Source organism: Falco cherrug, chromosome 4, assembly GCF_023634085.1.
Source record: "Falco cherrug isolate bFalChe1 chromosome 4, bFalChe1.pri, whole genome shotgun sequence".
Classification (NCBI taxonomy): Eukaryota; Metazoa; Chordata; class Aves; order Falconiformes; family Falconidae; genus Falco; species Falco cherrug.
Genome location: NC_073700.1, coordinates 44,686,990 through 44,712,693, shown reverse-complemented (window position 1 = coordinate 44,712,693; position 25,704 = coordinate 44,686,990). Strand labels below are relative to the sequence as shown.

General features: G+C 63.5%; 4 protein-coding genes across 10 annotated transcripts; 3 read left to right on the top strand and 1 right to left on the bottom strand.

Annotated features, from left to right (window-relative positions):
- Positions 1–409: 409 nt before the first annotated feature.
- On the top strand, positions 410–7,635 carry CILP2 (cartilage intermediate layer protein 2). The gene is made up of 9 exons (XM_055707961.1): positions 410–584; positions 2,176–2,274; positions 2,636–2,908; positions 3,175–3,357; positions 3,742–3,900; positions 4,006–4,266; positions 4,404–4,512; positions 4,609–4,766; positions 4,867–7,635. The coding sequence occupies exons 1-9, from the start codon at positions 524–526 to the stop codon at positions 7,257–7,259; spliced, it is 3,696 nt and encodes a 1,231-aa protein (XP_055563936.1). The 5' UTR covers positions 410–523; the 3' UTR covers positions 7,260–7,635.
- A 6,906-nt stretch (positions 7,636–14,541) lies between these two features.
- LOC114017286 (coiled-coil domain-containing protein 194-like) lies at positions 14,542–19,602 on the top strand. 6 transcript variants are annotated; one of them, XM_055708023.1, is made up of 8 exons: positions 14,546–14,945; positions 15,092–15,155; positions 15,493–15,562; positions 15,636–16,894; positions 17,906–18,002; positions 18,209–18,341; positions 18,507–18,572; positions 18,771–19,602. In XM_055708023.1, exons 4-8 carry the CDS (start codon positions 16,550–16,552, stop codon positions 18,778–18,780), a joined length of 651 nt encoding a protein of 216 aa, XP_055563998.1. In that variant the 5' UTR covers positions 14,546–14,945; positions 15,092–15,155; positions 15,493–15,562; positions 15,636–16,549; the 3' UTR covers positions 18,781–19,602. The 6 variants fall into 6 exon arrangements, with proteins under 6 accessions (XP_055563995.1, XP_055563994.1, XP_055563992.1 ...); XM_055708022.1 differs by having other exon boundaries at positions 18,507–18,587; XM_055708021.1 differs by having other exon boundaries at positions 18,507–19,602.
- A 446-nt stretch (positions 19,603–20,048) lies between these two features.
- LOC129735903 (uncharacterized) lies at positions 20,049–22,294 on the bottom strand. The gene is made up of 2 exons (XM_055708026.1): positions 21,960–22,294; positions 20,049–21,651 (listed from the first exon to the last, which is right to left on the bottom strand). Exon 2 carries the CDS (start codon positions 21,273–21,275, stop codon positions 20,343–20,345), a length of 933 nt encoding a protein of 310 aa, XP_055564001.1. The 5' UTR covers positions 21,276–21,651; positions 21,960–22,294; the 3' UTR covers positions 20,049–20,342.
- Positions 22,295–22,419: 125 nt separating this feature from the next.
- PLVAP (plasmalemma vesicle associated protein) lies at positions 22,420–25,144 on the top strand. 2 transcript variants are annotated; one of them, XM_014284234.3, is made up of 6 exons: positions 22,420–22,829; positions 23,222–23,309; positions 23,525–24,114; positions 24,438–24,561; positions 24,674–24,752; positions 24,842–25,144. In XM_014284234.3, exons 1-6 carry the CDS (start codon positions 22,452–22,454, stop codon positions 24,843–24,845), a joined length of 1,263 nt encoding a protein of 420 aa, XP_014139709.1. In that variant the 5' UTR covers positions 22,420–22,451; the 3' UTR covers positions 24,846–25,144. The 2 variants fall into 2 exon arrangements, with proteins under 2 accessions (XP_014139709.1, XP_005444406.2); XM_005444349.4 differs by having other exon boundaries at positions 22,421–22,829; positions 24,839–25,144.
- Positions 25,145–25,704: the final 560 nt, after the last annotated feature.

Genomic DNA, 25,704 nt, shown 5'->3' with positions numbered 1-25,704 from the left:
CATCCCAGGGGGCAGCTGGGGCCATGGGTGCACTGAGCTCTGCACGGCCTCAGCGCCACCTCGGCATGGGGCTGCGGACAGCTTGGCACACCCACGCGGGCCAGGTCACTGCACGGGCGCCCACCGGCCCCGCCAGCCCACCGTGCCCCACGGCAGCGGGTGCCAGGGGAGCGCTGGCACCCTGACCCCAACCGCAGGAGCGCCGAGGCTGGGCTTGCTTGGCTTTTTCCCCTTTCCCTCCCCTCCGCATTCCCAAGTGCATCCAATTTTAGCAGCTTTGCAAAAACAAACCCTCAAGTTTCCCGGGCTGGAGCAGCGAGTGGCAGCGCGCGGCCGGCTTGCTGGGGAGGCCGCCTTCCCGCTTCCCTCTTGACACCGATCCAGCGCCGGCAGAGCCGACGGTCCTGAGTGCCAGGAGCCGATTGCTGCTGTCTGCCGGCGCAAGGGGGAAAGGCCTCATATATAGACCCACGGTGCCGCCGCGCTCACAGTTGCCGGCCGCCCTGCCACGGCACAGGCAACCATGGGTGAGCTGGCACTGGCCCTCCTGGCTCTCGCCGCCCTGCATGGTGCCAGGGCAGCAGGTAAGGCCGGGACTGGTGGCTAACCACGGCGCAGGGACCTGTCAGTGCTGCCTGCCGGGGGCATCCCTGCCATCCCGGGGGCTGGCGGTGGTGATGCGGGGCAGGATGGGGCTGGGGCTGAGTGCTTGCCAGATGTGTGCCGGGGCCAGATGTGTGCCAGGATCAGAGGTGCGCCAGGGTTTTGACCACAGCTGGGGACAGTCCCTCTGGCATCTGCTGGCAGGAGGATGCGTTGGCGAGGCTTGGGGCAGGTTTGCCCTCCCTGGGGCCATGTCACCAGAGGGATGGGGATGTGTCCTGCGCCACGTCCCCACCAGCTCTGCCAGCTGCAGCGCTGGATGGCTGAGCACCTGCGGGAAGCCCCAACTGGCTCGACCACCACAAGCTGCTCTATGGGGCTTTTGCCCCCTGGTGCTGAGCCCCCCAGACCCGTGGGGGTCCCTGCAAGGTGCCAAGGGCAGTGACTGGGTGAGACTGAGCTGGGACCGTCCCTGGTCCAGGGACAGAATCCATCCACCTGCACAGTGCAGGCTGTGACGGGTCCCGCTGTCCCCCAGATCCCTGCCACCTGGGGAAGGGACAGGAGGTGGCAGGGTCAGGTCCCCGCTACCGTGGGATTGCTGCTGGCGGAGGGATGGTGCCGCTGCATGGCCATGGGGCGCCCGTGGGGTCCCCACGGGTACTTTAGGGTGTGCCAGGCTGCACAGGGGTGTCTTGACTGCTTGGCCGCATCCTGCCCAGTGCCTGTGGGTGACAGGCACCAGGGGCCAGTTTTCTCCTCAGGGACCTGCTCCCCTCATCTGTCGTTTCCAGCTTGGCTGAAGCCCCCAGCCCAGCACCTGGGATCACCTGCACGAGGGGCAGGCGGGCAGCGCTGCCCTTGCAGACCCCACTCCCTGGGTTCAATCCTGGGATGCGGCTGGCTGGGCCCAGTGGGAGCTGGGGGGTCCACCCTCCAGCTGGGGCATGCAGCGAGCCCCCCGGGCCAGCTGCTGCCGTGGTGGTGTCCCCGCTTGCCGGCTGTGGTTTTACAGCCCAGTTTCCTGCTGCCTCCCGCTTTGGCTGGTAGGGTTTGCTGTGGCGCCAGGTTCGTGCTGTCATCTTGGCGTGGTGGGTGTGTGCGTGGGCACCCTGGCTGGTCTCCCCATCCCACATCACCCCTGGGGATGATCTTGCCCCAGGGCAGCTGGGAGCTTGCGGGGAGCATTTCGTGGCAAGCAGCCCATGAACATGGCATGGGCCCCGGTACAGCCGGACTCGCCACGCGGCACCAGCCTCAGCTGCCCTTTGATCCACCCCTGGCTGGCCAGGGGGCTGCAGCCTCTCCTTGTCCACCCCGGATGGTGACACCACCGGCCTAGCCCCATGGAGCTGGTAAATCCTGCCCAGAGCCCCTTGCCTGGAGCCCCTTGCCAGGGGGCAGGGTGCTGAGGGTGGCGAGTCCCCATCCCCACTGAGACCTGGTGTGTCCCAGCACTGGCTGCGCTTTGCTTCAGTGCCCACGGCTTGGCAAGGGACCATCTGAGCACCGCTGGGTGCCCTGGGCAGAGGGTGCCCTGGCACTGGGTGCTCTCACCATGTCCTTCCCCAGAGCCCACAGAGAACAACTCGGAGCCGGGCAAGAGCGGCACGGCAGGGAAGCCCTGGAAAGCAGTCCCCAGCCTGGCAGACCTCGACCTGGACACAGCAGGTATGGCTGTCCCCAAGCCCCCGCCAGACACCGTGCCCTGGGGGACCTGCAGTCAGAGCCCCCCAGAGGGGCTGCATGGGGTAATACCCACCGTGCCAGCCTGGCAGTGCCACCTCCTCCGTGGCAGTGTCCCCACGGGACCCTTGCAGCAGGGATGCTGTGCACACCCTGCGCTCCCCGTGGCTCCCACGCTGCATCCCCTGGCGCCTTCCATCCCCACACACTTTCATCCACCTGTCCCTTGCCTGTGCAGCCCTCGGCATCCCTGAGCTGTGCCCAGCCCTGGTGGCACCCTGGGATGCTTAGGGACAGGGTGGGGGGCTGCTCCCCTTTCGCTCACTCAGGGCTGGCTCTGTCCCAGGCAGAGGAGCTGAGTGGACATCGTGGTTCAACATCGACCACCCTGGGGGGGATGGGGACTACGAGAGCCTGGAGGCCATTCGCTTCTACTACCGTGGGCGCGTCTGCGAGCGGCCGGTGGCCATCCAGGCCCGCACCACTGAGTGGGAGCTGCCCGAGGAGGTGGGTGAGGTGGTGCACGTCAGCCCCAAGAAGGGTTTTCGGTGCATCAACAAGGAGCAGCCGCAGGGGAAGACCTGCTCCAACTACCACATCCGCTTCCTCTGCCCGCTGGGTGAGTGCCACCCCCCCGGACCCCGCTGGCATGTTGGGGGGGTCCATACCCATTGCTGTGCTCTCCCCTTGCTTTTCACACCCCCTCCCGCTGTTGCATCCCACCGAGTGCTGCAGTGCTGCGACTCCACCAGACCCCCCCAACTCCAGCAATCACCCCTTGGGTGCATGACGCTGGGCATCATCCCAGGGGCCAAGTGCACACCCATGGATCTGGACGTGGGTGGTGGGCCCCCAGATAATGCCTCTACTCCCCACTCCCACCAGAGCATATCTACTGGTCGCACTGGTCCTCCTGGAGTCCCTGCTCACGCAGCGCCTGCGGCAGCAGCGGCACCCAGACCCGCACTCGCCGATGCGTCAATGCCCAGCTGGTGGCCACACTGAAGGAGGTCAAGTGCAAGGGCAAAGCTGTGGAGCGCCGGCCGTGCAGTGCCGGCCCCTGCCCAGGTAGGGACCCTGGCACTACCAGCACCCACCTGCCCCCCAGCCAGTGCTTGCCACCTGAAGCCAGCCACCTCCATCTCCTCTTCTGCCCATGCCACTGGTGGCACGAGGGGTCCCAGGGGGCCGTTGGCGCACAGCAGCTGCCTCCCCATCGGTGCAGCCACCTCCTGGGCAAAGCTGCTGCTGCCTGCGCATCATCAGCTTAATTGCAATAACAGAGGCCGTGCTGGTAAAAACAGCTTGGCAGGGGTAAGCCAGGGCTGGCTGGGCACAGGTGGCTTGGAGGGACCCTCCCTGTCTGGGGACCTCCCGTGTCCCTGTGTTATGGGACCACCCCGGGCTGGGGGGAACGTGGTGCCCGATGCCTGCCCGGCGTCTCCCTGACAGAGCCAGCGTGGATGGAGTGGGGCACCTGGGGCCCCTGTTCTCACAGCTGTGGCAGCGCTGGGACACGTGTCCGGCGCCGGAGCTGCAAAAAAACCAAGAAGATGCCGTGCACCGGCCGCCCCACCGAGGTGCAGAAATGTCCCCCCTCGCCCTGCCCAGGTACCTGCTCTTGGGGACACAGGGACTCCCTCCCCGGTGCCCCCAACCCGTGTGGCCCCGCCGCCGGCCACAGCCATGAGGTCTGAGCACCGTGCCACCCCGCAGCCTGCCCTGAGCACACACTGCAGGGCACCGTCGTCTCCACCACCGGCTCGGCACTGCCGGACGCCCACATCTACCTGGAGGGCCGCCCGCCGGTGCTGCTGGCCCGCAGCGATGCCCACGGGCACTTCACCGTGACGGGGCTGTGCGAGGGCACTGCCGCCAACATCAGCATCCACCGCGAGGGCTTTGCCCCGGGACTGGCATCCGTCGTCTCCAACGGCTCTGGCGTGGCGGTGGTGCATGTGAGGCTGCAGAGGCTGGGTAAGCATCGCGGCGTGAGGTGGGGGCTGCGCGGTGCACCCCTCAAGGGACATCCCCAAAGGATGCACGGTGTGAGGGAGTGAACCAAGAGGGGGACTGCAGCTCGTTGCTTCCTTTGCCACCTTCTTCCCCTGCAGAGAAGCCCTACATGGTGCTGCATCCCAAGGCGAAGGTGCGGGTGGCTGGGCAGGAGGTGACCTTCTGCTGCAAAGCCTCGGGCACCCCGGTACCCAAGAAATATTACTGGTGAGCAGGGTCTGGGCAGCAGAAAGCTGGCATTGGGGATGGTGGGGAAAGGCAGACCCAGCTGTATCCCTGCTGAGCCCGTCCTCATCCCTGCAGGTACCACAACGGGACGCTGCTGGAGCGGAAGGTGTACCGCTACGGCAGCCGCCTGGTGCTGCAGGGGCTGGCACCAGAGCAGGCTGGCACCTACCACTGCAAAGCCAGCACCGAGGCAGGCGCCATCAAATCGGCGCCAGCACCACTCACTGTGCTGGGTGAGAATGGGATGGGCTTCCTTAGCCACACCATCACCCTGGGATGGGGGGTGTGGTGGGGAGGGTCACCCTAACCCTTGGTCTGCCCTGTGTCCCCCAGCCCAGGGCCAGCAGAGCTGCAAGCCGGAGCCTGAGCCGAGCCTCGTGGAGCTGCCCAGTGAGTGCCCACAGGATGCCGCCGGCTCCCGCTACTACAATGTGGGGCGCTGCCCGCCTGCCCCGTGTGCCAGCAGCCTGGCCAAGCAGTCGGGGTGCGGGGCAGATGCGGGGCACTGCTGCGGGGTGCGAAGGATGGAGATGCGGGAGATCCCCTGCGCCGGCTCCCTGCTGCCCATCAAGGTGGTGGCTGAGTGCGGTTGTGGACCCTGTGCCCAGCCCCGCGTCCTGGTGCAGGGACGGGTGACAGCAGCTGACACTGGCGAGCCCCTGCGCTTTGGGCAGATCTTCCTGGGTGGGAAGAAGGTTGGTTTCACTGGCTACAAGGGTTCCTTCACCATCGAGGTGCCACCGGACACACAGCGCTTGGTGGCTCGCTTTGTAGACCAGCAGCAGAGGTTCGTGGATGCTGTCAAAGTCCTGCCCTTCAACCGCCGTGGTGGTGCTGTCTACCAGGAGGTCAAGATGCTGCGGAAGAAGGAGCCGGTAGATCTGGACAGCAGCCAGAGCAACGCCATCCCACTGGGGGAGGCAAGCGGCCGGGAGCCCGTTGGGGAGCTCATCCTCCCCGCTGGTGCCTTCCTCCGTCCCTCTGGGGAGGTCTTCAGGGGCACGGTCAAAGCCAGCGTCACCTTCCTGGACCCCAGGGACATGGCGACAGCCAGCACGGCCTCCAGCGACCTCAGCTTCGCCAACACTGAGGGAGAGATCATTCCTCTGCGGACCTACGGCATGTTCACCGTGGATTTTCGGGAAGGGGAGACAGGTGCGGTGCTGCAGACGGGGCCAGTGGAGGTGCGGATGGACGCGGGGCAGGTCTGGATGCCAGAACACCTGCAGAAGATGAAGTTGTGGTCCTTGAACCCTGAGACCGGCTTGTGGGAGGAGGAAGGTGTCCTCCGCCCGGCCGGGGGGAGCCGGGGCAAGAGGGAGGAGAGGACCTTCCTGGTGGGGAACCTGGAGATCCGGGAGCGGCGTCTCTTCAACTTGGACGTGCCGGAGGACCGTCGCTGCTTTGTCAAGGTCAGGGCTTACAGCAATGAGAAGTTCAACCCCTATGAGCAACTGGAAGGGGTGGTCATCAGCCTCATCAACCTGGAGCCCCAGCCCGGCTATCCTGCCAATCCCCGGGCATGGGGGCGCTTTGACAGCGTGGTGACAGGTCCCAACGGCGCCTGCCTGCCCGCTTTCTGTGATGGCCAGCGCCCCGATGCCTACTCAGCGTACGTCACGGCCACGCTGGGCGGCGAGGAGCTGGAAGCTGTGGCCTCCAGCCCCAAGCTCAACCCCAATGCAGTTGGGGTGTCCCAGCCCTACCTGGGCAAGCTGGGCTACCGCCGGTTGGACCACGATGACCCCAACTTGAAGAAGACAGCTTTCCAAATCAACGTGGCCAAGCCTGACCCCAACAACGTTGATGAGACCAATGGTCCCATCTACCCTTACCGCAGCCTCGAGGAGTGTGAGGAGGCTCCGGTCAGCGCCAACCACCTCCGCTTCTACCGCGTGGAGGTGGACAAGTACGAGTACAATGTGGTGCCCTTCAAGGAGAGCGACCTGACCTCCTGGACTGGCGACTACCTCTCGTGGTGGCCCAACCCTCAGGAGTTCAGGGCTTGTTTCATCAAGGTGCAGATCGAGGGGCCGCAGGAGTATATGGTGAGGTCCCGTAATGTGGGGGGCAGCCACCCCCGCACGCGGGGGCAGCTCTATGGGCTGCGTGACACCCGTAGCGTGCGGGACATGCTGCTGGAGAACACCTCAGGTGCCTGCGTGGAGTTCAAGTGCAGCGGGATGCTCTTCGACCAGAGCCTGGTGGATCGCACCTTGGTCTCCATCATCCCCCAAGGCAGCTGCCACCGCACAGCTGTCAACAGCCTCCTCCGGGAGTACCTGAACCGTCACCCGCCCGTGGCAGAGAACAACCACACAGCTGCCTTCACCATGCTGGCACCGGTCGACCCGTTGGGTCACAACTATGGCATCTACACGGTGACGGACCAGAACCCGCGGCTGGCCAAGGAGATCGCCATCGGCCGCTGCTTTGATGGCACCTCTGATGGCTTCTCAAGGGAGATGAAGGCGGACGCGGGTACGGCTGTCACCTTCACCTGCCAGGAGCGGCCGGCAGGGCGGGAGAGCTTCTTCCAGCGGCTGCTGACGGCCCCAGCCGAGGCGCTGGCTGAGATCCGGCGGGAGATGGGGACCAGCGAGATGCGCCGGGCTCCCCCCGAGGTGATGGACTTTGCCTCCGGCGCTCGAGCCCCAGGCCCCACGGCCACCCGCCAGACCCCCAGCAGCCGGCGGAGGATGGGCCAGATCCGGGGGCAGCCATGAACACCGCACCCCCCCTCTGTGCCCCCTCCCCGGCTCAGCTCTGCCCTCCCTTTCCCCGTCGCTTTTAACCGCACTCATTTATAACGACTAAGGGGGACACACACGGGACACGTGGAGTGGGACCCTCCTGCCGTGACCCCAGGGGACAGCAGGGCAGGGTACCACTGGGCTGTGGCGAGGGGGGCAACAGCAGGCAGCCCCCACCGGCCTCGCCAGCCCCCCCCCGGTGCTGCCCCTGCCCTTGCCCCCAGCCCTGTGTGGGGCAGCTCTTGGTGCTCAGCCCCGGGGACTGCGGTGCCGGTGATGCCGGCAGCAGAGCCACGGCCCCACGGGGGTTATTTAAATAAAAAAGAATAAAAGAGGGGGTGGAAGCAAATAGGGGAAGGGGCTGGGATGGGAAGGGGTCCCCACCCGGTGCTTTGCCCCGTGTCCAGCAACGGGGCACTCATGGCTGAAGGTGCCAGGAACGGGAGCACCCCCTGCACCCCTGCCCTGCATCCCACAAGGAAACGTGAGGTTTCTTTTGGGGAAAAACTGAAGGATGTGGATAAAATGCCCTCCCTGCACGCTCTGCCCCGGAACGGTGCGGTGACAGCTATCCGGCCGGGCGCAGGGGCTCCGTGGCGTGCCTGGGATGCCAGGCTCCATCCCTGCCACCTTCACCCGAGCTCAGCCCAGAGCCTGGCTGGGCCTGATCCTGCACCCATCCTGCTACCACCAGCCAGGCTGTTTTCCCCTTGAGGAGCATTTTGCCCCAACTTTTATCCAGGAGAGAAAAAAAAAAAAGATATTTCTTAAAGCCTCTCCCCAGCGCAGGGACACCCTCCCTAAGTCCTGCGGTGCGCCTGGGCCAGGGGAGCGAGCGAGAGGCGATGGCAGGATGCGCCCCCACAGCAACGGTGCTGGCACGCACCAAGGGCGCGTGCGGATTTGTACATTATTTATTATGAAATATATGGTTGTGTGTACACCCGCCTGGCTGCTGGGCTTCTCCGGGGGTGCCCAGACGCGTGTATGTGTGACCCCCCCAACTCCTGCCCCATCGCCTCCCGCCCTGCACGGTAGCACCGTCCCAGCACCTCCTGTTTGCCTTGGTCGTCGTTCAGCTGGTTGGCGGCAACACGGGGGGAACCGCGCCAGCTCCCCGTGGCCAGGGGACGTGGCAGCTGCGGGGGGGCCCCATCCAGCCCCGTGACACCCTCCCGCCCCCCTCATGCCCCAGCACAGGGATGTAGCCAGCACAGGAGTTGGGCACCCAGTGGGTGACCCCAACCGTGGTGATGGGCAGGGGTCTCTCTGTCCATCTAATGACTGTCTGTCCCCTGACTCAGGGTGCTGGGTGGGTTTCGCAGGTGCGCACCCCCCCCCATGCCCCCTCCCAGCCGTGGCTCCAGCGGATGCTGTAATGGAACAGGCTGCATTTATGGGGCCAGCCCCCCCAGCTCCCGGGACAACGTTTCCCTTTTACAACACGGTTTGGCCGGGATGCGGCATTTTTTCACCCTGACACTGGATGTGGCCGCTCGCAAGATCAAAGGGGACAGGGGACACCCGGGGGGGCACGGGTGGGTGCCAAACCAGCGGCCAAATCCCAGCTTCTCTCCCCGTCCCGCCTGGGTGGGAACCCACCGCAGCCAGGCGCCGGCACATCAGGTGGGCGACGCCACAGCACAGCACGGGAGGGGGCACCTGGGACGCGGAGACCCCATCACAGCAGGGCTCCCACCCCCACAAAACCTGGGTGCTGCCCGCTCCTGGGTGCTGCCTGTCCTTGGACGCTGCCTGTGCCTGGGTGCTGCCTGTTCTTGGGTGCTGCCCGCCCCTGGGTGCTGCCTGCTCCTGGGTGCTGCCTGTCCTTGTGTGCTGCCTGCTCCTGGGTGCTGCCTGTCCTTGTGTGCTGCCTGCTCCTGGGTGCTGCCTGTCCTTGGGTGCTGCCTGTGCCTGGGTGCTGCCTGCCCCTGGGTGCTGGGTGCTGCCCCACCGGGAGCCACGTCCCTCGCCAGGGGGGAGGCTGGTGGATGCTCCCCATCGGGCACCACTGTCGCCAGCGCTGGGGCCAGGGCTGGGGGGGCGGGGGAGTGCCAGCGGGCAGGATTGTTTTCCACCATCTGGTTGGCTTTGTCGGAGGCAGCTGCGCAGGCAGGGCAGATGGAAGCAGCTCCTGCAGCTCTGCTGCTATTTATGGCATCGGGAAGAAAAATGGGTGAAAAAAGACAAAAAGCAGCCATGCAAAGGGGCCAGTGGGACACCCCTGTTTGCAGCCCCTTCTGCTCACAGCTGCACCCTGCTCCACCTCGCTGGCGCCCGCCCCAGCGCCGGCCAGGACCTCCAGCATCATGCCATGGGTCCTGTGGGCTCTGGGAGCTGTGGGGGGACTGGTGCAGGGGAGAGCCAAGGGGGTGTCAGGGGCTCCCCCTAGTCCCAGGGACACGGAGAAGGAGCCAGGGGCACACACACAGCGATCTGCCTGGGTTGCGGGAGGCCCATGCTTGGGTGTCCAGCCCTGCCCCACATTCCCGAGGGCTGGAAACCCGCCCGGGGTCAGGGGCTGGGCTGGGGGCTGCAGCCAAAATCCTCCTGCTGCCCCCCTCCCCGGGTGTGGGACTCTCAGCTTGGGGGCTGAAGCCTCTGGCCCCATCCTGAGGGTCCTGCAGCCTCCAGCCCTGGGGACGAGGAGCCCCTCAGCCCCAGCCCTAGCCCCAAACGCCCCCCACAGTGGCCAGGGCCAGCCAGACCCACACCCCACCCCTGTGCTGCAGAGCATCATCAGGTACCAAAATAACCCCCCGGCCCCTCCTGGCTTCCAGGCACTGCTGAGTGCTGTGCTGAGCCTCGCAGTCCAGCCCAGGGCTGATTACACGGCTGGGTGTCCAAGGCTGCCAGCTGGGACGCTTTTGTCTCTAATTCCCCTAATCATTAGCAGAAACCAGTGGCATGTGGTTCTGTGTGACCCACGGTGGCTACATGGAGGCTACCAGTGTGGGGAGCCCCGCCAGGACCCCACTCTGAACCTGCAGCCTGTAGGATGGAGAACCGAGAGGGGGTTTCAGCAACACATCAACTTTGGGGTCAAAAAACCCCCAAATCACTCTTTTTTTGCCTTCTCAGCCCCTTGGCAAGGGTGATGCTCCTGGCTCAGATCACGACAGGCAGGTGGGTGGCTGGGGCTGGGACGAGGACGTCCTTGGGTCCCCCCCCAGCTTTGGGTGAGCGATGGGGTGTGGTGGGTCCCGGCTGTGGGTTTTTGGGGTGTGCAAGGTGCAGGTGCAGGTGCAATGCTGCCCCGCTTGCCCCCAGCACTGGTGGGTCCATCCAGCTCCACTGATGCCTGGAAGGCAGAGACAGGGATGGGAACATCCCAGGAGAGCTCCTGGATGGCAGGACCATGGGATGCCAGCGAGGGGGCATGGCAAGAACCAGTCTCCGTGCGGGATGCATATCCTGTGGTGATGAGAAAGGCAGGTGGGGGGGCTGGGGGGGCCAGGATCAGCTGCTTCTTGTTACCCCCGGACCCCGGCCAAAAGGGAATAGCAAAGCAGGGAAGGGAAAAAGGAGCCTGGGAGCTGGCAGCTCCTGTCCCACCCCACCAGCAATTAGGGATGGCCGGAGCCCAACGTAAATGAGCAGGATGGTGCATCGGCACGTCGTTTGGTGCTGCTGGGGCCCCTGCAGTGGGGATGGGGCTGCTATTTGCTTGGTCCCCCACCAACAGCATCCCCACATTGGGGTACACCCCCCAACAGCCCCATTGCCCCCCCCAGGGCATGGGTGGTGGGAAGGGGGTGCTGCCACGCTGGACCCCATGAGCACGTCCTGGTGCTGGCCAGGAACAAAAGCTCTGAGCAGCAGCCGGGAGCTGGAAAGCACCTTGGGAAGCAGCTCCCTTTCTTTCTTCTTCTTTTTTTTTTTTTTAATAATGGAAAATATAATGACATTGCCTAAATTAAAATAATAAAAGAAAGCAGCTGAAAAGCCAACCCAAAATAGGAGAGAAACCCACGTTTCAGGCTGAAAGGGAACAGACGCAGGCAAGGGATGAAAGGGAAAAGCAGAGGCGCTGTGCGTGCCCAGGACCCTCCTTTCAGCCCCACAAAGGGGCTGGGGGAGCTGTGCTGCCCCACTACCTCCCCAGGGCTGAGCCATGGGGTGAGGGGCTGAGGGGGATGCAGAGTATCACCACTGCACCAGCCCCTGCCCCTGGCAGCCTAAAATGGGTCCCCACACACCCTCTCCCTGCCGGCTTTGCTCCTTTGCACCATGCCCAGCACTGCTGCTTCAGGGGCCGCATTCTGCCCAAGGCTCCAGTCTCAGCAGGTGCAGAGGCATCTCCTCCATCCCCTGCCCTGAACTGGAGCATCTCTTTGGACCCAAAACTAGAGCACCCCTGGGGACCCTAAACTGGAACATCCCCAGGCACCCAGAGCATCCCCAGGGACCCTGAATGGGAGCATCCCCAGGCATCCAGAGCATCCCCAGGGACCCTGAACAGGAGCATCCCTGGGCATCCAGAGCATCCCTGGGCATCCAGCTGCAGGGGGATATGGGAGGTGCCAGGTCACCGTCTCTGCTGTTATGGCAGGGCCAGGCCAGATCCAGCTGCCGAATTCCAGGCCGTCTGGCCAAGAGACACTGCTCCGCTCCCGGCACTCCCTCTGGACAACCTGCCGGAGGAGGGGAAAAAAGCCCTGGTCCTCAAACATGGACAAGCCAGAGGCGAGAGACCCCGACTCCTCCCAAAGTGGATGCACTGAGGGGTATCGCTGTTCCCTGGGAAAGCAGCCATTGGAAGCCAGGATTTGGGGGAAAACTGGGAAGAGGGAGAGGGGCTGCTTGGAGCGTAACACTTTCTGAAGCAAGCCCAAGCCGGGACACCACGGGGATGGCCAAGCTCCACCGTGCTGGGGCGGCTTCGGGGCAGCCCTTGATGATGCACATTCCTCTCCCAGTTGCTTTTTAGATATATTTTTTAAGAGTTGCATCTCAATATCTCACTGTTCAAAGTGAGCTGGTTCTGGAAAAAACATCCATTCCCGTTTTTCAAGCTATTTTTGAAACCTTTGGCCTTCGTTCCTCTCCAGGCTCCAGACCATAAATAATAATAACAACATATTTAAAGGCTTTACGCTGACAGCTCACCGAATCTGCCAGACCCTTTTAATTCTCCAGATGTTGAAAATCTGACTCAAAAACTTGAAGTTTGGTAAATATTTTGTGTGTTTTCAATTTCACAGCCATTGCTTTTTCTATCACATGAAGCTGCAGAATAAAAATACTAAAACTGGAACAGCTATTTCTGGAGCTGGGGGGAGGAAAGGTGAGGCAGTGGCCGCTGCCTCCACGTGTCAGGATGCGGCCGGAGCATCCCTGGGGTTGGGTTGCCTGTGCCAGGGCTCTGTGCCTGGGGTCTTGGCTCCCCAGCACAGTCACAGTGGCAGGGACAGTGGCAGCAGCAGCTGGCTGTGGAAACATGGTGACAGCAGGACACCCCACACCCAGCCACCTTAGCACCCCTCCAGCTCCAGCCTGGCTGGGGTTGCTCCCAGTAGGCATTGCCTTGGCTGGATTCGAATTTATTTAGGTGATGAGCTCTGGTATGAGGCACAGTGACATCCCTGGCTGCAGAGTGCCACCCCAGTCCTGCATCCCACACTCTGCATTCCATATCCCATATCCTATATCCCCATATCCTGCATCCCATAGCCCCATATCCTGCATCCCATAGCCCATATCTGGCATCCCATAGCCCATATCCTGCATTCCACATCCCAGATCCTATATTCTGCATCCCGTATCCCATATCGTGCACCCCATATCCTGCATCCCACATCCCATATGCTGCACCCTGTACCTCACATCCTACAGTCCACACACTATATCATGTATCCCATACCCAAATATCACATCCACATCCCATGCCGTGCCCCCCATCTCCTCCCAGTCCCACACAGTGGCAGGGAGATGACCTGGGAAGACGCTTTTCCCCATCCTCCCGAGTGCTTCGGGGTCCTTCAGGGCCATGATGGACCAGCCAGTGCTGCCTTTGCTTGGGGGCTGTTTCCCTGCTGAGAAATGACAGCAGGAAAAGCATTAAAAAAACCCAGGATTTTAGCATAACTCCTGGAAAAAAAGCGTTTCAAATTTCTCCCCAACAGAAGGAGAGCAGGCGCTGGCTCAGCCCTGCTCCCGGCCTCCCAAAAACCAGCCCATGCGGTGGCTGGACTGCGATGCTGCTCCCCAAGGATGGGAGTGGAGGGCTCGCCGCCCTTCCCCACCCTTTAACCCTCCTCCTCCCCCCCTTGCCAGCTCTTCTCCCCCCAAAAAACCCTCCTGAACAGCAGCCGAGGAGTGTTCTGGATGGGGAAGTCCTGTGAAAGCCTGGACTGACGTGGTCATCACGGGACCAAGCACTCGCCAGAAGCCAGGGCGGGATCCTGGCGCTGGCAGAGCCCCCGTGCCCAGCCAGAGCTGGGGCAGCCACGCCGGGCTGGGGGGAGGCTGTGCTGTGGGTTGGCAGGCTGGTACCACCCCCCCCAGTAACCCCACACCCTGGGTGCCCCGCACCCCAGGTACCCATTCACCTGGCTGCCCCACACTCCCATACCCAAGGTAGCCCTGAGCCCAGGCACCCCAAACCCCAGTTAGCTTATACCCCAGGTACCCCATAGCCTGGGTACCCTGTACCCCCATTTCTTCATACCCCCAGTACCCTGTACCCCGAATTCTCCATACCCTGAGTACCCTGTTTCCCTAATTCTCCATATCCCCAGTACCACATACTCCTGATTCTCCATACCTCCAGTGGCCCGTACCCATAATTCTCCATACCCCAAGTACCCTGTATTCCTAATTCTCTGTACCCCCAGTACCTCATGCCCCCAGTACCACATACCCCTAATTCCCCATACCCTAAGTACACTGTACCCCTAATTCTCCATACCCTGAGTACCCTGCATCCCTAATTCTCCATACCACAGGCAGCCCGTGCTCCTGATACCCCCCTCATTTATCCCCCCTCCTCCAGCCCACCCACGCCCACCCCCGCCCCTATTACCCCTCACCCTGGGGGATGCTCTGCCTTGTGTCCCCCCCCACTGTGGGCACTGGCCCCACTGGCAGCCCCATGGGGCTGCATGTGCACCTGCAGCCCACCAGCTCTGCCCCCCACAGCCTGGGACACAGGGCTGAGATCACCCCCTGCAGTGGGGGGGGGTCCCCTGCAGCATCTGCCCAGGCCCTGCCAGTATCAGCCCCAGCCCCAGCAGGGACCCTGACAGCTGAGTGGCTGCTCGACTCCCTGAACGCTCCGGACGCAATGAACCACATGATTTCCTGGAAAGTCCCTCTCTGAGAAACGAAACTGGTCGATTTCGGGGCAAACATTAAACTTCCTGCCAGCACCGTGTGTTTTTGCCCGGGCAGGGCATCACAGGCAGGATGGTGGGCTGCAGTCCGTGCCGGCTGCTCCCAGAAAAGATGTCTTGGAAGAGGTGTAGCGCCCTGGCCTTTGGGGTAGCTGTCTTGGTGCTGTCGGCGGTCCTCACCTTCTTGTTCTGCCAGCAAGTCGTGGGTTCCGTGGTGGCAATGAACTGCTCGGTGGGGCTGGCACAGCTGGAGGAGGCACTGGCCAACACCAACCAGTCCCTCACCGAAGCCCGCGGGCAGAGGGATGCCTGCAGGAAGAGGCTGGTAAGTGCTGAGGTCCTGCTGGTGGGTGGAGGGCCAGGATCATGCAGGGAAACCTGCAGCCCCTCGGCCTAAATTGGGTGTGCTTGGATGGTGTGGGGGAGTGCCCGAGCGGGAGCCTCCAGCCGCTTTCCTCTGCCCCTGCTCAGGGTATGCTGGAGGGGAAATCCTTGGAGCTGGAGCAGGCACTCGCCAATATAACCCAGCTGCAAGGTGAGTCCCGGGTGGGAGGGGTGCAGGGGAGTGTGGGCACGGGCAACAGCCCCTGGGCTACCCTGGTCTCTGTCCCCTGGGACATCCTGATCCCTGTCCTTTGAGGACGTCTTGATCCCCAGTCCCCCGGAACACCCTGATCCCCATTCCCTGGGACATCCTGATCCCTGTCCCCTGGGACACCCTGCTCCCCATCCCCTGAGACACCCTGACCCCTGTCCTTTGAGGGCATCTTGATCCCCAGTCCCCTGGGACACTCTGATTTCTGTCCCCTGGGGACATCTTGATCCCCATCCCCGGGACACCCTGATCCCCACCTGCCATCACCTCCCTGCAGAGGAGAACAAGGCGCTCAAGACAGAGGTGGCCCAGCAGCAGAGGCAGCTGCAGGACCTGCAGAGCAGCAGGTGAGCCCCCCACTCCCCCGTGCCATCCCCAGCCCTGCGCTCTGTCACCGACTCTCCCTGTGTCCCTCCCTAGGGACAAGCTCCAGCTGCAGAACCAGCTCCTGCAGAACCACCTGCAGGACATGAAGAGACAGCACTCAGGTGGGAACAGGCTCTCGGCAGTGTCCCTCAGCCTCCTGGCTCTCCTCCTCCCCGGGATGCTCCTCCTGTGAGCCCACAGCAGCAGGAACATGGGCCCAAATGATTCCCCATCCCCTGATGTAGGGTGAGGAGGGACCGTCCTCATCCAGCCCAGTTGTCTGGGGGTGGCAGCGGGCACAGTGCCCACTGCAGGAGCCCACTGCCCACTCAGCCCTGCCTCCTGCTCACCCCTGCCCTGGGACTGCCTCTGGCCACTGGCCATACCTCCCTGCACTCTCTGGTAGCCAAATCCACCCAGTTCACCATGGGGCATTCCAGGGAGGTGATTTCCGTCCAGGCACCAGGGGCTGTGCCCAGGACGAGGGAGAGGACAGGCCGGGGCTGGAGGGGACAGAGACATGGCAGGGCTGCCCTGAGGCCTCTCCATAGTTAAGTGATTTTTAACCGATTTGTAATAAAACCTTATTGAAAAACCAGCATTTTGTTGCTCCAGCACTTCTTGGGGACCTGGAACCCTGACCCTGTTGCACAGCAGGGGCAAGGGGGTGATGCAGAAACCCCCCAGGCAGACAGCAGCCTCAGCATCCCTGACACCCACTGGACCCCAACTGCATCCCCGCTTCTCCCTGCAGCTGTCACCCATGGTCAGGCACAGGGACAGAGCACCCTCCCACCTCCAGCACAAACAAATCTATTCTGGGCTGTGACCTGTGAGAAACCGCAGCCCAAAGCGGTGTTTGGTGAGAAAAAACCCACAGGCGGCAATTACAGCAACCCAGGGAGTGACCTGACCCAGGGACACTGGCACATCCCGGGCAGGCACCGCTGGAGCGGGCGAGCAGCCCCATGTCCCCCTCCGGTATGGACCCCGCCGTGCCCAAAGCCACCCTGAAGGTGCTGGGGCTGTGTGCGATGCTGCTGGTGCTGGTGGCGGCGGTGACGGTGGCGGTGGCAGTGATGGTGTGGCGTTCAGAGGCAGTGGGGAAGCTGCAGGGCTGCCGGGAACAGGCGGCCAACGAGAGCCGGGAGCTGGGGAACCGCGTGGCCGAGCTGGAGCAGGAGCGAGCCCGGCTGCAGCGGGCAGCGGCGGCGGGCGCACAGGCAGAGGATGCTCTGCGGCAGGAGCTCACCCAGGCCCGCGGTGATGGCAAGAAGCTCAATGCCAGCCTGGCATCCTGCTGGGAGCGGGCGGTAGGTGCTGGCGGGGATGGGGACAAGGGGGGGACCTCGGCCATATGGCTGCTTGCACGGGGTGAGCAATGCTGGAGCGGAGAGGGGGGGGTCCTGGGGGAGCTCAGTAGCCAAGTCCAAGAGTGATGCCTCATCCCTGGAGGATTTCAACCAGGCTTGTGGAAAGCCTCGGCACTGATGGGAAGGATGCTGCAAGACACGCAAGCCCTGGAGAGCAAAGGCTGGCTGGAACGATGAGCCGGGATGAGGGGGAGGCAGCCCCAGGGGGGCATGGCCACCTTCCTGTATGGGACACCCCGAGAGGGGAGCCCCGGCTGCTCCTGGACCCTCGGCACTGCCCTGCTCCTGCTGACCCCCAGCCTGGGTGCCCTTGCCCGGCCTGGGGCAGCTATTCTTAGCTGTGACCAAGCTGCTCCACGCACATATAATTACCCCATCCCAAAGCAGCAGCGGAGGCTGGAGCTGATGCGGAGCTGCCGTTTCTCCTCCCAGGTATTTTTAGCTGTGGCCCTGGCTGGGAAAGGGCCTGGCCTCAGCGCTGCGGCCACAGCCCGGAGGAAGAGTCGGGTCCCACCGCCCCTCTGGGTTCATCCGGCCAAACAATGGCCCAGAGAGGCTGGAAAAGTGCTCCAGCTTCCCAGGGCTGGCGCCGGGAGTGGGACTGGGTTGTTGCCTCTCAGGGACACGGCTGGGAGGAGCCCCGTCCCCTCCCAGGCACCAGGGATGCCACCCACTGGGCGCTTGGGTGGCCAGGGACTCCTGCAACATCCCTGGTGCACCAGCATCCTCACCAAGCTCAGGTTGAGCCATCCTTCCAGGGAAGCGTGATTTTTCCCAAATCCATGTCTCTACCTCTTTGAGAAATGTGACGGGGGAACCTAAGGCCACCAGGGAGCATGGGGACAGCATGGGGACTTGGGGCAGTGGTGAGGAGGGGCTCCAGCAGCAGATGAAGAGATGGGAGGGCACTGCCCACCTCTGTCCCCATGCTGCCATGTCCCCTCTCCCCAGGCCAGGCTGGAGGCCAATGTGACAGTGCTGGGGGACAAGGTGCTGGCCCTGCGGCGCGAGCGGGCTGAGCTGGCCCGTGACAAGGCAGCTCTGCAAGGTGAGCTCCATGCCCCCACAGCAGCAGCGTGGGGCGCAGGTCTCCGTCCCCATTCCCCCCCATGCAAGGAGCCCCATGCCATTCCCCCAGCCACGTGCCCTTTGGGGACAATGCCCAGCAGGGCAGGCTCTGGTTTGGGGTGTGGGGGTTTGGGGTGTCAGGGGTTGGGGTGTACGTGTGACCCCGCTGTCCCCTTCATCCTGCAGAGGAGCTGGCGCAGGGCGAGGCGCAGGTGCGGGGGCTGCGGCAGCAGCTGGAGGAGGCAGCAGAGCAGCAGCGAGCGCTGCAGGCACGTGGGGAGCAGTGCGAGGCCCGGCAGAGAGAGCTTGAAGCCACCCTGTAAGGTCCTTGTCCCCTGCCACAGGCTGGGCACTCCAGAACATCTACCCCCCCAACCCAGCCCAGCCCCTCCATCACCCTGCCCTGGCCACCCCTCCCCACGGAGACCCTCCATCGTCCCCCCAGGCAGAGACACCCCCTCACACGTCTCCGCTCTACCCGCAGACGGGACTACGCGGCTGAGGTCGACGTGCTGCGGCGGCGGATGAGGGACCGAGCAACTGGGCGCAGGTGCCCCCCGTCCCGGTACTTTCTGTGGGTGCACAGCTAGGGGAGGGGCCCGGCCTGGGGAGGGGGCTTCACCAGTGTCACCAGTTTGAGTGCTCATGGGCACGCTTGCCGGCATGTGCCATTGTCACCGGTGTCCCCAGGGGAGCAGGACCCGGGGGCTGTGGAGGGATTCACTCCCTGCATTCCCCTCTTTTGCAGGAAAGGCTGAAGCCCCGCAGCCCCCCGCCCCCGGAGGCTGGGGCCGGGCCCCCCCGCCCCGCTGAGCCCATCATTCCCAGTCCCACAGCGCCCCTTAGCACTGGGACCCAGCAGCGGCTCAGCCCGGCCGCGTCCGACCGGAGCCAGCGCGTCCAGGCGAAGGATGCTGGTGGGCACCGCCTGTCCCGATCCCACCGCGTGTCCCGACCCTGCCGTCTTGCCATGATGCTGCCCTGTGTCCCAGTCCTGTCGTGCTTCCCGATCCGGCTGTGTGTCCCGATCCTGTTGTCGTGATGCTGCCTTATGTTCTGATCCCGCCGTGTGTCCCGATCCTGACATCTTGTCATGATGCTGCCCTGTGTCCTGATCCTGCCGTGTGTCCCAGTCCCACTGTGTGTCTCGATCCCACTGTGTGTCCTGATTCTGCCATCTTGTCGTGATGCTGCCATGTCCCGATCCTGCTGTATATCCTAATCCTACCCTGTGTCCCAATCCCACCGTGTGTCCTAATCCTGCCTTCTTGTCGTGACGCTGCCCTGTGTCCCGATCCTGCTGTCCCGATGCCAGTGCCGCAGCTGGGCCGGAGCAGTCAGCCATCCAGCTTTGGGCAGTGTTAGCTCAGCCAGGGAACGGTTTCCCCACCGGCTGCTTGGGGCTGCTGTAACCAGCTCCAGGGTTTAGTGCCATGTTCCCGGTGCACTCCAGAAACTGGGATGACTGGGCAGGCATTTGGGCAATAAAGGCTGCTCTGCTCACTGGGTCGTCCCTCTGTTCCCCCTGAGCCCAGCTGTCCCCTCGAGCCCAGCTGTGCACCCCCAATTCCAGCTATCCCCCCAAGCCCAGCTCTCCCCCAAGCCTAGATGTGTCCCCCCCAAGTCTAGCAGTCCCCCCAAGCCCAGCCATGTCCCTGATCCCAGCCATGACCCCCCGAGCTCAGCCATGCCCCCCCGAACCCAGCCATGTCCCCCCCACAAGCTGAGCCCAGCCATCCCCCAAGCCCAGCCATGTCCTTGATCCCAGCCATGTCCCCCCCCAGCCATACCCCAAGCCCAGCCATGTCCCTGATCCCAGCCATGTCCCCCCCAGCCATCCCCCAAGCCCAGCCATGTCCCTGATCCCAGCCATGCCTGCCTGAGCTTAGCCATGTCCCCCCTGAGCCCAGCCATCCACCTGAGCTGAGCCCAGCCATGTCCCCCCTGAGCCCAGTGATGGCCCCCAAGCCCAGCCATCCCCCTGAGCCCAGTCATGTCCCCCCCCCAGTCGCAGCCATGCCCCCCAAGCCCAGCTGTCCCCCCGAGCCAAGCCCAGCCATCCCCACAGCCCCGCTTGGGCATCACACACATCCCAGGGCTTTAACCAGGCTCTGCCACCGCGATGGCCAGCGGCTGCCAGGGCAGGACCCGGCTCTGCCAGGGACCCCAAAGACACCCTGGGGGGCCTGGCCGGGGATGAGGGGCCGAGTTGAGGATGGGGGGACAGGGATCAGCAGATGCTGCTGTTCTGCAGTCGCTTCCCAGCATCTTTGATCCGCTTTGAAGAAAGTTTCCAGGAAAGTTGCAGATTTTCCTGCTGTCACTGCTGCAATATCCTGTGCAGAGGGCAGGCAGGCTGCTCACAGGCATCCGGCCTCCTCCTGCCTGCACCCCTCATGGGGGATCGCACCCCATGCCCCCCACTGCCCCCCAGCTTGGGAGGGGGCAGGGAGGGTGCTGGCAGGCAGCTTTCCAGGTTGAAGTGTCTCTGCAAGGAGGTCTCCACCCAGGCCGGGGCTCCTCGGGCTGTGGAGCCTGTTGTGGGGGGACCAGCCCCATTCCTGCACCCCAGACCTGGTGGTCCCAGAGCAGAGACCCCAGCCCTGCAGCAGTTTGGGATGGGGAGGGCAACAAGGCACAGCCGTTCCCATGGCCCGACCTCAACGCAACATGAGCCCTTGGCATAGGAAGGATTAATTATAGGAGGGGTGCTAACTGGAAAATGGGACAGAGGGTGGGTCTGCAGCACCGTGGGGGGCAGTTGCCCCATCGGGATTCCTGCTGACCCCAGGAGGCTGTGAGGAGCCCTTGGGTGGATTGCTGGCGGGAGCATCCAACTGGCAAAGCCACCAGCGCACCAGGGTCCCAGGGCCAGCGCCAGGGCCAGGGGTCCAGCAGAGCCCCGGCAGCATCCCTGGTGGGGCCAGGGGTGACTCACTGTTATTTGCAGCTCAGGAAGGAAACAGCAGTAGCTGAGAATGGATTCGGGACCGACACCATCCCGGCTATCACAGACACTTCCCGGTCTCCAGGGACCGCGACGCAGCCAGAAGGCAGGAAACAGCGAGAGGCTCGGGGTCAGTGCCTGGTGCAGCCTCACGCCTCGGCCCCCCCAGCCAGCCCCCCCCAGCCCAGGCTGGGTATCCTGCAGAGCTGGGGGGGGGTCCTGGGCACAGCCAGCCCCTCCACTGCAGCCCAGGGCTCCTGAGGGATGGGGACAGGGTGGTAATGGCCGTGGCCAGGATCTGAGCATGGTCCAGCTCAGCCCAGCCCTGGTTTGTGGTCACTGGTGCTGAGGGTCCGACAGGCAGCATCCCCCCTCCCTCCAGTCCCCGCCACAGTGCTGCCTGCACCCAATGAGACCCCTTTTCCTTGCACTGAGGAGCCCCCTCCGTGTCCCCAGCCTGTCCCCAAACCAGCCCTCACCCCCACCCCTCACCCCTCAGCCCAGTGTGGTGCAAAGGGGACCCCAGACCTGGAGTGCGATGGGGGAGATGGCTGCAAACCCATGGTTCTGGGCCACCGTGGCAGCAATGCTGGCATGTGTGGCCATCCCTGCACGGGGCTGGGGCCACTGCGCTCCTTGTGCTCAGTCAGGGCTTCCTCAGCAGCCGGGGGACCCAGCCATGCTGCAGATGGGCACAGAAAGGTCTGGATTTGCCCCTTGCCCCCCTCCACCAGCTGCTCCTTGCCCAGCAGAGATGTTCCCAGCAAGGCACAGAGACCAGAATCAGCTCCCCAGGCCCCACGGCAGGATGGTGGCTCTGCAGAGTGACAGCACCCATGGGTACAACAGCTGCAGGTTCCTACAGGTGGCTTCATCCCACAACCCCACATGCCCCAGCCCACCCCACAGCTGCATCCTTCCCCTGCCCACAAGCTGCCTGCAAGGTGCAGGAGAGCAGATGTGGAGCATCACTCCCTTCGTGCCACCGACCTGGCAAGCAGCTGGGTCCAGCGGTGACTCACACGCCACTGTCTCACCACGAGGATGTGACACCAGGACCAACCCGGGGTGCCCAGTGCAGGTGGTGGGATCCCCCTCTATCACCCACCAGCGAGCACCAGCAGCCGCAGACCACCCTGCTGCCCCTGCGGACTCATTCCCCGGGCATCCCTGGCACCCGCCATGCCCGGGTCTATTTCAGGGTGAGAGCTGGTCCCAGGGGACCACCAGTCTGGGGTGGGGGACTGAGGTCCCAGACTTCGCCCCCGTCTGTTAGCAACCAGGAACAATAGTCCTCCTGCAAACAGAAGCTGGGTCGCGATAACGTGGCCTGTCCAAGGCATCCGGAGAGGCAGGAAGGAACCCAGCAGAAGGAAATATTAGATAGAGCAATATAAACACGGCGGCGAGAGCGAGCTCCGCCCCGGCACGGCGCCCTTGAAAGGGACCGCCGTGGGGTGGGGTGCACAGAGCATCAGCGGGATGGAGAAGAGCAGCTACCCCATGGCCAAGTTTGGTCTGGAGGCCAAGGAAGCAATGCCCAAGCGAGATTGCGGGTTTTATGTGAAGTACATCTTCCTCTTCACCTCTCTCATTCAGTTCCTCATCATCCTGGGGCTGGTGCTGTTCATGGTGTACGGCAACGCGCAGGCGGGCACCGACACGCACCTCCGGCTGCTGGAGCAGCAGCTGCAGGATCGCTACAACAAGATCATCACCCTCAGCGGGAGGAACCTGAACCTGACGCGCACCCTCAACGCCACCCTCAAGGAGAAGCAAGGGCTGCAGGTCCTCACCCAGAAGGTGCAACGGGACCTGGATAAGTGCAATAGCACCCAGGCACCCAACTCCATCAATACGGTGAGACACCCCCTCCCCAGGGAGGGACGGCAAAGCCCCCTGGGTACTGGGGGCAGAGATGCACCCAGGGGTGCTGTGAGGTCCCAGCTTCTTGCAGCCCCCTTCAGCTCTGCGAGCATCAGCAGGTGCAGACAAGAGGGCAGGGGGTGGCAGAGCCCACCGGTGATGCCAATGTGTCCCCCCCCCAGGCCCAGGCAGGTCTCAGCCCTGGCATCCAGACAGCAGCTGTTGGCCAAAGGGGTTCCAGTCTCGCAGCCCTCCTCCTCATCCGCTGCCCCCACCAGCCCCCAGTGCTCTCACCAGCACCTGGGAGGGAGCACAGTGATGCTGGGGGGGGGTCTTTACAGGACGCTCTGAACCTACTCCTCTTCCTCCCTCCATCTCAACTGCAGGAGATTATGAAGATGATCATCTTCCTCCAGAAAACAAAGCTGGATGAGTGTCAAATGAACCGTAGCCGCATCGACGCCAACTGTAGCGGTAAGAGACCCACACACACCTGCCCCCCCACCCTGGGCACTCCCCCTCCCAGCCCCCCGGAGACCCCCAGCACCTCTCTGGCACCCACCACAGCCAGCATGGGGGGGTCTGCCCTCTCCCTGGGCTAGGCAGGGTTATTACCCTGAGATGTGGGGTGGGAGTCATGAGGGGGGGAAAACCACGTACCCTAATTCTGTGCCCCCGCAACCCTGCAGCCGAGAGGGTGCTGCTGCAACACCAGTTGGACCAGAAAACCCTGGCCAAGAAGGAGGTGGAGGAAAAATGCCGCCAAGTGGATGCCATGCTGACCAAAGCCACCCAGGAGCAGGAGAACTGCCAGTGGGAACTGCTGACCACCAAGGCCATCTACAAGCCCACCAAAAGCAACCTGGAGCTGCTGAAGCGGGAATGCAGTTCCTTGAAGTCTGACATGAACTACATCTTCCAGCGCATCAAGGACATGGTCAGCCCGTACAGCTGCAGCGCCGTCCACGAGCAGATCAGCCGGCTGACGCAGCGAACAGAGGAGCTTTTCCTCCGGCAGCAGGAATGGGAGACCAACTACATGGAGAAAAGCTTCTGTGACATGAATCTGGTCCAGTGTCACACCAACTGCTCCAAAGAGAAGCAGGAGTTGGACAAGCAGCTGCAGAAAGTTGAGGCACAGCTCAAGGGTGGCCAAGAGGAGAAGAAGAAGCTGCTGGCGGAGAAGGAGCAGCTCCGCAAGGAGCTGGAGGAGAAAAGCAGAGCCGCTGCGCAGGCTGTGTACTTCAAGGAGCAGCTGAATATCTGCATGGGCTCGAAGGTGAGGGAGCTGCTGGGGTGCAGGGACATCCCCCAGCACCCTCCGCAGCTGCACCGGTAGCACACAGGGCTGGACACATACATCCTTCTGCACATGTAATTTTGCATGCGCATCTTTCCTCTGCACATGTACTTCTGCAAACGCCCTTTTGCACACACATTTTCTTTTGCACATGCACTTTCGCAGGTGCATCTTTCTTTTGCAAACACAATCCTGCACAGCTGCGGGTGCACCCCGGGCAGGCACAAGCCGCTGCAGCACCCTCAGACCCCCTTCACCCAGAGGTGCCAGCACTGACTGCCACCACCCGCTCTCCTCCACAGATAGACACCTTCTTCGACATCACAGGCTCGCGGGTGCCGGGGAGCAGCGGGCGACTGGGACCCTTCACCAGCACGGGCTCCTACATGGATGCTCTGAGGAACCAGCGCATCTTTGGGAACATGGGTGAGTTCTGGGTAGGGGGCTCACTGTGGGATGCCCCCCTCCCCCCCCCTCATGTTGGGGGTCACCATCCCCACTGCTACCCAGCTCAGATTCTATTGCTCCATCCCACCAGGCAAAATCAACATGGAGGAGATCCAGCGGATGGCACAGAAGATCACGGAGCAGTTCGCGTCCGCCCTGAAGGACCCCAGGTGAGGGATTCCACTGGGAAAGGGGGGCATAGGGGGCTGGGAGTGAGCAGTGCTGGGGTGAGGGCCTGATCCTGCCCTCTCTGCAGTAGCTAACAGCTGAGCAGTGCACGGAAAATGGCGGCGAGGGGCTCAAGAACAAGCCCGGGAGGTGCTTCCCATGGCACGGATGGCAAACCCTGACTGGGAGTGAACAGCCAGCACCACCACTGTCCTCCCCCTGCCCCGGGTGGGGGGCTGCCAGCACCGCGGGAGCCAGGACCACCCCACCCCCCCTCCCCGAGTCCCTGCACTCATCCCCTCCCGCATGCTCACCTCCCCTATGCATGTACCTATACACTTGGAGACGGGGCGGTTGGCAGCTGTAAATACATCCAGCTCTGAGCACCAACACAGCTCGCTGCACGTGTGTCTGGATGCCTATGGGGGGGGGGTGTGCAGAGGCCACGGCCGGGACGGGGAGCAGGAACATCCCATCCTGGCTTCACATGCCCCTTTGGGGCGGGAAGCGCACAAGGCTGAGCGAGCAGGAAGCCCAGAGCCGCCGAGCCTTGGCAGCCCCATCCTGCCATCGAGCCCCCCTCGGCACACCGGGGCGTGGGGCCAGAGTGTGGTGATTAATCACCAGCTGCCACTGGCTGATACACCGTGCTTCCCACTCCTTCCTGTCCCTAAGGCCTTTCCTGCCTGCCGGGCTGCCTGCACGCCATCCCCTCCCCGGGAGGGGGATGCAGTGCTCCCAGCGTGCCCCCATCCCCAGCCAGCATCCCCAGATCCCATTTGGGTCCCGCAAGCCACATCCCTCCTGGGATACAGGGAGCCACATGCTCCCACCACTCTCTGCTGCTAGAGGAGGGGGATATCACTGGGTCCCCCCATCCCTGCCCAGCCCTTGGAAGAGCACGGTGGCAGGGTGGGATCGGGGTGACAGAGGGGCTCCCCGCTGTCCTAGCTG